Here is an 11,970-nt window from a genome sequence, read left to right as displayed (position 1 = left end):
TTGGATTTCCTGCCTGAGGTACGCACTAATACTGAACCCTGAGATATGCATCATTGCTCACGTTGGTTTCACTCCAGAACGAAATAATAGATAACGTTTCGGTTGCGTTTTCGTTCCGGTCGAAAATATCGTTTTTTCCGTTTTTCGCTTTTGGTTTTCGTTCCGTTCCGACACCCTGCTTATATGGTCCGGAGTAGGGCGGCTGGAAGGGTGTACGTACAGTGTCGTCGCGGAGAAAGGCATGTGGGCATGTTGCCAAGTCCTTAAACACTAAGGGGTTCGGCTCGGTGTGACGTGCCTCTGGCGATGGGCGCAGTGCGCCCATCGTGCGACGGAGCCGAGCGATAAAGACTGTAGGGTCCGAGCTGGTGATGTCGGGAGTTGAAGCGGAGAGAAGTTCCCCAGGTAGGCGAAGTGTTGCCCCGTAGACAAGTTCTGCGGGCGTGGACTGAATGTCTGGTTTGAAAGTGGCGCACTTATCTCACAGGGGGTCTATATATCGTGAAAAGCTGTGTAGAAATATTGCTAATTAAAGCTCACTGGCTATGAGATGCCAACCACTCTGCGTCACTTACATCTGCATTGCGGGCTACATATGGAAGTATACAGAGGTTTTATGCCTCTTTGTTTAGTGATTCTTTCGGCGCGTCTTAGCTAAATTACATCTTATTACCTAAACCACTTAATCTAGCTGACAGTGTGCCTTCACGAGAAAACTTTCAGAATCCAAGCTGTGTGTAATGAGAAGTTATGTTACAGCGATGCTGTATACGGCAAGGGCAATGATGAAAGACAAATATGCGAAGGAACCTCACTGTATGTGGGTTTCCGATGATGCAGTTCTCTCACTATTAATACTAACGCTGAACTTTAAAACTCTGTCGCAACCTCACGGCTTGCAGGGTTGCGCCAGGACGCCGGCTCATTGTTCTGGCGTGGGCGGAGTGCCACGGAGGACGCGCCGAGTGTGGCGCTGCTTCGGGCAGCCGGCGCCATTCCGCTGGCGCTGACCAATGTGCCCGAGCTTTGCATGTGGGGCGATTCGAAGAACCTGGTGTATGGTTGCACGCGGAACCCTCACGACACGCGCCGAAGCCCCGGTGGAAGCAGTGGTGAGTGGTTAGGACAGGAGTCTCAAACTCACATGCTAGCGGGCCGCAGTCACGAAATTTAGCCTCCCGATGAGCCGACATGGTGAAGATTAAAGTTGGGGAGGAGGGTGGGGGGGGAGGGGTTGAACAAAATCTCAGCTAACGCTGCAAGCTCACAGAAGGCCTTTCTATATTTCATGCATGGGTCATTTCTAAAAGGCATTTGATGTTAGGTTTCGTGAAACACATCAGTACTGATCTCGAGAATGACTACAATCTGGAAATCTGGACGCACATTTTGAAACAAAGAGTCTTTGCTCCACGATTATGTTTTAACACCAAGTGATTGATGGGTGCCTCACGACAAATGAAGTGGTTGAGGCCAGTCACTTCTGTGTAGGTCACGAACATACCCATAACAAAAAAAAACCAATATGGGAAAAAGCGTAGAATATGGGACGAGCAACGCAGCTACCACCTTCACAAGTACCAAAATTAGACGGTAAATGGACTACAACATAATTTTACGGCATTAAACCAAAGCCAGAAATAGCTCTACTGCCCTAATCTTCTAAGACGTCCACAATGAGCAAGAGTCGTCAGGTCGCCCATCAATCGACTTTATGTGTGCGTATGGTGGCTGTGTTTGCGATTTATAGCACGCATGGCGGACGTACGCTAACGATTGCAGAACTACCACCACTGGAATCGTTGTCGTGAACAGTGACGTCATTCTGGTCGGCTGCTTGTTGCGCTCATCTGCGTCTATGTTTCGGTTTTGCCGCTGAATTTGGTAGAATGTCATTACTCCGCAATATTTACCAAAGGCCGCTTTCTCGAATTCTATAAGCGACAATATATGCTATTCGCCACAATAATAATAACAATATCTGGGGATAAACGTCCCAAAACGACGATATGATTATGAGAGACGCCGTAGTGGAGGGTCCCGGAAATTTCGGCCACCTAGGGTTCTTTAAATGCACCTAAATCTAAGTACACGGGTCTCAAACATTTTCGCCTCCATCGAAAATGGAGCTGCCGCGACCGGGATGCGATTCCGCGACCTTCGGGTCAGCAATCGAGCTCCATAACCACTAGACCACCGTGGCGAGGCTCTTTGCAGGAAGGACTTCAGTTCTTCAGCTTGACGCCACCACCTGGGTCCACTGCCGTAATAGGCGATATTCAAAAGTCACAGCGCCGTCTGTCGGCAATCCCATAAGCCAATCCGCCACGTTTTGTCGGGCTCGAAAACGAAACCAGTCGCATATCGCAGCCTTTCTGGGCTATGGCTACTGGTTTTTTATCTCCGTTCTGCCACGAGGTCCCAATGCTTCGCGCGCTGTTCAGGCAACGAGGAAGCCCTGACAATGCCGGGAACAAGGTAACACTATTTTTAATCGAATGTTTACCTGAACGAAGAAAATGAATGTACCGACGCCAACTTGTTTCGAGAACAAGATCCGCACTATGCTTTGGTGAGGAAATGATCGGCGCGCGCAGAAGCGCCCTTCAACTTCAGTTCTTATTTCTCCGTGCTATTTAGTTGCTCGCCTGCAACATAAGCTAGACTTGTAGAAGAATATATTACGATTTATGCATTTTAAAAATTCGGGGACGCTTAAGCTTCGCCTTTAAGAGTTGAACGCGATAGCGATATCCGGCCCCATCCTCATTGTGCTCTATTTCGCTTGTCATTATGTTCAGTCGCCCGGTCTCACACGCACACACGCACATACTCGACACGCCTATAGCAAAGGTAAAGGTTTCCGCCCTCTTTAAGAGCACTTTATGACAACAGTGTATCCACTACCTGTGTGTATGAGAATGCGCGCACTAATGTGTAGGCCATTTGTGATGGGTGGCATGCTTTAAACCAGCAGCAATTACGCGCGTGATACTCTTTCGAAGTTTCGATGCACCCACTACGTGTTCGTGAGGGAATACGCGCAGTAATGTGTGTGCCTTTTGCAATAGATGGCCGGCTTTAAACTACCAACTCGTTATGCAGTTCACGTGGTGTGACGCCCGATGGTGATATACGCTTGCACCCCGTTCTACTGCGATATTACACCTCGTACTGTGACACCTGTACACAGGACGCGTATGCTTGTGAAGTATTAAAGTTAATTTCAGTGCAGTTCCAAGCAATGGAGTGGGTCTGTGTTTCCGGCACGTCACATAGACGGCAGTTAACAGAAGAAACAAAAATACGTTTTCTTTTTTACCATGTGTTTACCGGCAGTGTTTCAAAGCGGAGTTTACAGAATAATGTTCTTCAATTAGGAGGAATATACATTTTGCGCACACGTTTCAACACATCGTGGCCTGAAAGATCGTAGTACAATGAACGGTACAACGGAGGCGGGAAGAGCAAAGCTAGCAAATCTTTTTATAGTACCTAGCGCGAGACTGTGTACAGGTATTCCATAGAAAAGCGAGCTTCAAGGAATCGAACTGCGAGGTAAACTTCATGAATCCCCTCAAACACGTGCGTTCGGAAAAGTTTGGTGAAACAATAGAACCTTGCTTGCGAAGGCGCTATTCTGTTCTGGGATGTCCTTCAGCAAGCACTGAAGAAAAGTTTTGTCATTAATTCTCACACGATACGTTATCTTACACCAACATCGCTTGATGAAGTGCCATATGATATACTTTTCCTCATGGGTATGCACAGCGTATGGAGACACTATCAGACCGTAACGCAGAACCCACCATTTCTTCAAGCATACACTTGAATGGAATGGCTATTCACCAATATAATGAGAACTAACAGACAATCGCCAAGGAAAGTACAGGGGGTGTTATCTGTAGTATTTAGAATGTAAATGTGAAGAAATAAAGTGGACGAAAAGATGACTTGCCGCCGGCAGGGACCGAACCTGCGACCTTCGAATAACGTCCGATGCTCTACCACTCAGCTACGGCGGCGGTCATCCTCCCGTCCACTTTCTGGGGTATATTGTTGATTAAACCTAGGAGTTGTTAGTCAGTGCCATCGCAGCCATGGCGGCGAGTGTGGAACACTCTTTTTTGCCTCTTGGCGTCACGTAGCACGTGATCTTTTTACGAGTTGGCAGCTGACCAGTAATCCCTCGCATCTACCTGAAGGCATTAAGTCTGCCAGGACGAGACCCTCGCTATGAATGAAGGAAAGCTATTTTTCAAGGGCTCGTTTATCTTTGTTAGACACAATATTATGAGAAGACAATAACGCGCAAGGAAAGTACGGGGGTGTTATCTTAGTATTTAGAATGTAATGGAAGAAAGTAAAGTGGACGAATGACTTGCCGCCGGCAGGGACCGAACCTGCGACCTTCGAATCGCGTCCAATGCTCTACCACTGAGCTACGGCGGGGTCATCCTCCCGTCCACTTTCTGGGGTATATATGTTTGATTAAACCTAGGAGTGTTAGTCATGCCAAGACGCAAAAAAAGTGTTCCACACTCGCCGCCATGGCTGCGATTGGCACTGACTAACACTCATAGGTTTAATCAACTATATACCCAGAAAGTGGACGGAGGATGACCGCCGCCGTAGCTCAGTGGTAGAGCATCGGACGCGTTTTCGAAGGTCGCAGTTTGGTCCCTGCCGGCGGCAAGTCATCTTTTCGTCCACTTTACTTTCTTCACATTTACATTCTAAATACTACAGATAACACCCCCTGTATTTCCTTGGCGTTATTGTCTGTTAGTTCTCATTAATATTGTGTCTAACAAAGATAAACGAGCCCTTGAAAAATCATAGCTTTCCTTTATTCATCTCAAGGACATTTATGACGACCTGTACTTTAGACCGGACTGGTACCCCCTCTTGGTGAGGTGCTCGGCCTCACCACCTTTTCAGTACAACACGATGTGAAGAACCCTCACTGTTCTACTGCACGTTGTGTTAGCCATCGAGTGTGTCCTTAGTAACGCTTGAGCGCTTACTGTCGCTATGTGATTGTACTTTTGTTTGCTTTATTTGCTCTTATGTGCATTCTAATACTCATTGTGATAAGTACCATGAAAAAGAAAGAAAATGGTGGCTCTGGGTAGAACCCTGCTTGCCACGCAGATGGCCTGGGTTCGATTCTCTCTCGCGCTTAACATTTTTTATTATTTATTTATTTGCATCTTTCTCGGTTTTTCGGCCACGGACAAGATGATGATTTTCGCTCACAACCAACGACACTGACGCCGACATCGGAATTTCTGCGGAACGAGCTCTCTCACGCTATCGCGTTAAATGAGACGACCGACGTCGCACACGCGCGAAGAGCATGATTGATCCATTAATTGTCGGTGTTTGATCAACATTAGCTGTCGATCAACATTACCTTGTCGCTGCTTGAGAAAATAGCTTGCCGGTGTTTGATCAATATTATCTTGTCGGGATCAACATTAGCTTGTCGGTGTTTGATCAGCATTAGCTTGTCGGGATCAACTTTAGTTTGTCGATCAACATTAGCTTGTCGGTGTTTGATGAACATTAGCTTGTCGGGATGAAGATTAGCTTGTCGGTGTTTGATCAATGTTAGCTTGTCGGGATCAAGATTAGCTTTCGATGAACATTGCTTGTCGAATTTCGGTTAGCATTACCTTGTCGGGACCAACGTTAGCTTGTCGATGAACATTAGCTTGTCGAATTTCGACTAACATTAGCTTGTCGGGATCAACGTTAGCTTGTCGATCAACATTAGCTCGTCGGTGTTGATCAACATTCTCGGTATTTGATTAAGATTAGCTTGTCGGGATCAAGATTAGCTTGTCGATGAACATTAGCTTATCGGTGTTTGATGAACATTAGCTTGTCGGGATCACATCAGCTTGTCGATCAACATTAGGTTGTCGGATCGACGAAAGCAATGATTACGTATATACGGTGTAGACACTGCCGCCGACGGCGGTGCGCGCGTCCGCTGTAAATCAGTGGCGCCACACGAGACTATCGGCGCTAAGATTCCAACAGGCATCTCTGCACAAGCTTCGCGACGCAGTGTGCGCCGAAGTGCATAGCCCGCATGCCGCGTCTGCCCTTCGCTTTACGCCCCCTTATCCCCCTCCTTTGATTTTTCTTTTGCTTTCTTCGGCCAGCGTGCGCTGCGAACACGGACCGAAGTTACGGAGCCATAGAGTAGATGGCTGTTTGTTCGGTAGGTCTAGGGTGCCTTGATGCGCGTTTGTTGCGCGGGCGCACACATCGAGGCACACTAGGTAGGTCTAGAGTAACGCATATGCTACCTTTAGGTAGCAGAGTTCCGCATCTGTCTTCCAAACGCCGCTAGCAACCATGAATTCCGAAGAAGCTGACGCTCGGGCCTGTTTCTGTATTTCTGGACACCGCCGCTGCAGCAAACTGAATTAACACTACTCTTAGAAAAAAAAAAGTCGGCATATTCACTAACTAAATACTAACCGTTTACTTGTCACAAAATACACTAGCCTCTTAGTAAGTGAAGGTAGTAAAATGCAGGTTAGTGGAACTTCTTACCTAGTTAGTGAGTGAAAAGTACTAGCTCGAATGGCTAGTCCATTACTAAGTTGTTAGTAACCGCGCTAGCAACTCAATTAAGGTTTACGCCTATTTTGTTTATATGCGTGGTGCATTGCCATATCAAATGATTCTATTACAAAAGTACCTAAAGGATTATAAAACGAAGTGGCATTGTCTTCGTACATTAACTAATGGCCGCTAATTATTTCATGTAATGACCATGGTAGGTACACACGCAACATACATAGAGGCATGAATTGATCACGATGAGAACACACACGCAAGTGCACACACAGAATAGCAAGACTTTTACGAGCCGCTACTCTAGCAGCGGCTTGAAGACTGTGGGATAGCACACCGTGTACTGCTTGGCAATCACAGAATTTAGAAGAATAATTGATGTTTTCTACACGTTGTCGTGTGCCCTTGTATTTGCTTATATGCGTGCATGAAGTAGCACGAAACTTTAATTCCACGGTAATCAATAAAATTAAAGTTCGTTTAAATTTTGCTACAGACCGTAACGATTACGGCAAAGTATGCTGCGCATCTACGAAAGATCTGGCAATGTGGGTGGCTAGTAGTTACTTAGTTAAAACCAAGTAAACTTTCCGGTTAGTGAAGGCGCAGCACTTTACAACCTTTACTAACTGCCGGCTAGTAAACAAATTTCGCGAAGGCAGTAAATACGCTCGAAACTAGTAAATACAGGCATTTACTAACCATTTACTAACTTTTCTTCGAAGAGTGTAGTCATCGACAATCAGTGTTTATCGCCGGTCTTCGATACGCCAGACATGTTAATCGGTGACATGGTAGGCATGCCACCTGCCAAACGGAGTGCGACTTCGCCGCATAGCTGTAGTTGCTGGCCAGAGCTATCCATAGCTATGCGCAACTCTGCTACCTAAAGGTAGCATATACGGTAACTCTAGGTAGATCATCGCACTCGCCTTTCCGCTGATCGCGTGCGTGTGTTCGCTTGCGCGCAGTTATGTGCGCATCCGTGGCATGCGAAAGCAAAGAGCGCAATATTTTAAAAAGATATAACAATGAACGCACACGTATAGCGTTCAAGAAAACCAGAACGACAATACTAAATCCGCGCGATAGATTGCGACCACAAGGCATATAAACAACGCTGTGTAGTACAACGGCATTACTCGGGGCGCTCTTTTTGCATACAGTTGAAACAAGCGATCAGCACTTTTGTTTGGTTTGCGGCACCCGCTCACGCAGAAGTCCATGCCTTGTTAATTTCGAAATATTTACGACACCCGCTGCTGTGTAGGGGTAGAGATACTGTGGCTAAAGAAATGAGCCACAATGAGCCAAAGGAATTAGCACAGCGCTGAACAGGCCCCGTAGTAATAAAACGTGGTGTCAATATACCACGAGTGTTTACGACGCCTGTGTAAAGTGGTAAACACGATGACGATGTATTACGTTGCAAGGTTACCTTACCAGTTTGGCAGTCACACCTCCTCTGCAACGAACACTTTTCTTGAACGCCTACCTCAGATCGCAAGCGCACGCCACAACAGAACAGCATCTTCGGCTTGCGAAGTGGTGCGCCTCTTCCAGCTGCCGTCCGCATGAGTTCTTAAGCGCACAGAGCTCCGATATGGAGTTCTCCTAGATTTTGGCAGCACAGCGAGATCAGCACCGTTCGGCGCTGGATGACGAAAGAAACAGCCGCATTTGGTTGGTCCGAAAGCTTTGCCAACGACTTCGGCTCAGCCTCTCCGTGGCCTCTCCTTATGGAGACGCCAGCAGAGGATTCTGCAACGGCGCCCAATAAAAATGGCGGACGCGCCCAATGTTGCCGGATCACTAAGCATTATGAATACCCCCTGCTGACGTGTCGCATCATCTTAAGATATCTGCCGCAGCAGAAAAAGTCATCATGAAGGCAGTGAGCGAACCGCCACGGTGGTCTAGTGGTTATCGCTCTCGACTGCTTACCCGAAGGTCGCGGGATCGAATACCGGCTGCTGCGGCCGCATTTTCGATGGACGCGAAAATGCTTGAGGCCCGTGTACTTAGATTTAGGTGCACGTTAAATAAACGCAGGTGGTCAAAATTTCCGGAGTCCTCACTACGGCGTCCCTCATAATCTTATGGTGGTTTTGGGAGGGTAAACACCGAGAACTACCATTATATTAAGGCAGTGAGAAAATATTCCATTTCCTTGATTTTGAGGATTTTCGCACACATTTCATGAAACCATGTATAAGTCGCAATGGTTGATTCACCTAAATACCTTGGTGTGTACATATCGCGTGACCTAGCTCGGACCTGTCATATGACCACATAATAAATTCTGCTCACCGTACCCTAGGGTATATACGCCGCAACGGTTCACTCGGTCCTCCTCCTATAAAGCAAATTGCTGTCCAAACCTTTGTGCTGCCAAAGCTATAGTATGTGATTGCGATTTTTGATTCTCACCACTATAAGCCTATTAACGTCCTCGAGTCTGTCAAGAACCGTGCGGCACGATTTATTATGTCCAATTATTTCTACAACTCAAGCATCTATAGGCACTAAAAGCACACATTAACTTGCCCGATCTAGCCACACGTGGCAGAATTGCGCGTCTTAACCTTTTTCATAAAATTTTCCATTCCTTTGCTTTAGATAACCCATACATCAAAACAGCCCACCGCATTGCCCGTAAGAGTCACTATAACGCAGTATATCCCCCACTATTACTTTCACCAATAGTTCTTCCTGTGCACAGCCCGAATCTGGAATGGCTTGCCCACCGAAGTTGCCACCATCACAGACCCACAAGCATTCAGGATTCTCATCGAAATTATCCTACATATTATACTGTTAGCCTTTTCATAGCCCACTCCCTCATGTAATGTCTCGACCAGAGACTTTTGGAGGTAATAAAATGAATGAATGAATGAATGAAATGAATGAATGAATGAATGAATGAATGAATGTGAATGAATGAAAGTCCCTAATGACCAAAAGGAGCAAAACACTATTTTGTTTCTTATGCTAGAAAGAAATAACAGAAAAAAATGCGGGAATGTTGCACTAAGTCGCGCATAGCTTGGCACAGCGAAGCACGGGCCCATAGCCGCTCGCTGGGCAACCTATCTGTCTATATATTTCTCTATTGAGCTGTGTGGCCTTCTTTGTTTGTCTTTTTTTTCTTTCATTCTCCCTCTCTTTCTGTTTCTCTCTTCTCTGTTTTTTCCGTGTTTTTTGTCTGTCTATTTCTTTGTCTTTTGCTCTGTCTCTTTCTTATTTTCTTTGTCTCAGTCTCTTTATAATTCTCGCTTGCTTCCTGTTTCTTTCTACTTTTTTATTTCTCTCAACTATGCATTTCTCTTTCTTGATTCTCTGTCTTTCTCTCTCTCTAACTGTTTCTCCTTTTCATTCTTTATGTGGTATGCTTTACTCTCTCCCATCCTCCTTCCCTCATCCTCCCCCTCACATCTATCCTCCGCACTCTCACTTGCCTTTTCTACCCTTGCTATACGATACTATCAAAGGCTATGCTGTTCTGCCAGCGTGCCTGGATAGCCGAGTGGTTAGGACGCTCGCCTTTGGACCGTTGTTACGAGGTTCGAATCCCACCGCTCAATGAGGAGTTCTTCTTCGCCCTCCTCCTCCCTGACATCTGTCCTTCGCTTTGTGCTTGTGCACGCCGGACAAATCGGAGCACGTGTTCTGGGAGCGAAGAAGACGACGAAGAAGAGGACGAAGAGAGCGCGTGCCGGTTCATGATGATGATAGTTTTGGGTCACGACACATTACGCCGAGCTAGAACGGCTTCGCCGTTAAAAAAATTGTGCGCCATGATATTGTTTAAGCAAGAGCCGCAGAGACGTAATAGAAAACGTGGCACAGCTTGCCATATTAAACAAATTACGTTAATGTCTGGAAATCTTTTCTTCGTACGAAACGCAGGTGGAGAGGGAAGCCTCCTAGCCGCAGCTGGCTCCGTGATGGGCATAGGCACGGATCTCGCGGGAAGTGTTTTAGTACCGGCAGCCTATTGCGGGATCTTCGCCCATAAGGCAACTTCCGGTGAGAACTATAAGAAAACGTTTATGAAGTTGAGTTCTTTCTCTTCTATTCCTCTGAATTCACCCTATCAATGGGATCGGCGTGTCTAAAGGTCCTCGTATTTGCCTTCGCGTGATATTGAGTCCCTTGGTGGTGATTGTTACCAATATATGTCGTTTCTTCATGGTTGATCCCGTAACTTATGACACTGCCTACTCACAAATACGTGCACTCCTGCTCTTCTGCGCAGTGTTGTCGCAGTCCGGTCATAAACTGCCTCTTTCTTTCCTGTTACATTGAGACAAACTGAATACTGCTGTAAAAGGGTAGATTTGTATACACGTAATAATTACGCTATCTCGTTGTGCTGTTGGCTGCTGCTTTCTTATCACAATGCCAGGTGTGGTGCCCAATACTGGCCTTCTGCCAGATGGCGGAGAAAACCTGGAGCAGTACAACTGCGGTCGGACCATGACCAGGTTGCTGAAGACTTGTCACTGATGCTCAACGTCCTGGCAGGAAATGGGACCAATGGCCTTAGACTAAACGAAAACGTGCGCGCCGTCTGACGAAATACCCCCACACAAATAAAGAACTCCGCTCTTCGCGAACGTAAAACACCGCATTGAAAGATACTATACAGGTTTCCGTTATACGCTAGCAGAAAAAGAAAGAGCACCGCGCTCCGGAAGTGACGCGTGACTGCAACTTGAGACCTATTGCAGCTCTCGGCGTTTCCTCAGAGATTAGGTGTCGCCCCCGCCTCTGCAGTGCAATAAAATATATCCGAGGAGACGTGCAGGTATCTACGTCATTTCCGCTAATACCTGGGCGGGCCCGTTACCTGATTAGGTCTGGTTTAAGGCAGCTAACCATAATATTAGACAACTACACCCCCTCCCCCTGCCTCTTTGTCATAATTATTTTACATACTATATTGTTTACTGCCCATGTATAACCAATTCAGTGAAAGCGTTTACGATTATGAGACGCGGTGTTTTATGCCGCAAGGATGAATATTGGCCAAAGAGCGTCAATGTAAGCTCTGAAGTGCCGAGTGAAATTTGGCCATTAGTGTTTTGTAGTCGTGTTCAGCTCGCCGGAAGCCAGAAAGGGAGGATCCACCGTTAATGTAATTACTGCTGAAGAGGATACAGCAAAAAAAAGCGTGAGAAGACTTGAAAAATTATGCATTCACAAAATGAAGCTTTTGGCATTGTTCTGTGCCAACGAAATATCTCACCTCTTTTGAGCAGCTAAATCGTAATGTGAAAGAATGCTACGCAAATTGAAAACTGTTCCTTTATATTTCAGGTGAATCTAAAGCGTCTGAAGGTGTATTAAGCCGACACCGAAGGGAGCTTATAC

At 46.3% G+C, this 11,970-nt stretch overlaps 1 protein-coding gene across 1 annotated transcript; it reads left to right on the top strand.

Moving 5' to 3' along the window:
• The first annotated feature begins 898 nt into the window (after positions 1-898).
• LOC119377171 (fatty-acid amide hydrolase 2-A-like) lies at positions 899-11,103 on the top strand. The gene is made up of 3 exons (XM_049411547.1): positions 899-1,112; positions 10,504-10,623; positions 11,033-11,103. Exons 1-3 carry the CDS (start codon positions 1,031-1,033, stop codon positions 11,101-11,103), a joined length of 273 nt encoding a protein of 90 aa, XP_049267504.1. The 5' UTR covers positions 899-1,030.
• The last annotated feature ends 867 nt before the right edge of the window (positions 11,104-11,970 follow it).

The sequence above is a fragment of the Rhipicephalus sanguineus genome, unplaced genomic scaffold, assembly GCF_013339695.2.
Source record: "Rhipicephalus sanguineus isolate Rsan-2018 unplaced genomic scaffold, BIME_Rsan_1.4 Seq378, whole genome shotgun sequence".
Lineage (NCBI taxonomy): Eukaryota > Metazoa > Arthropoda > Arachnida > Ixodida > Ixodidae > Rhipicephalus > Rhipicephalus sanguineus.
Note: the sequence above shows the minus strand (reverse complement) of the source record. Positions and strands in the feature narration are given on the sequence as shown.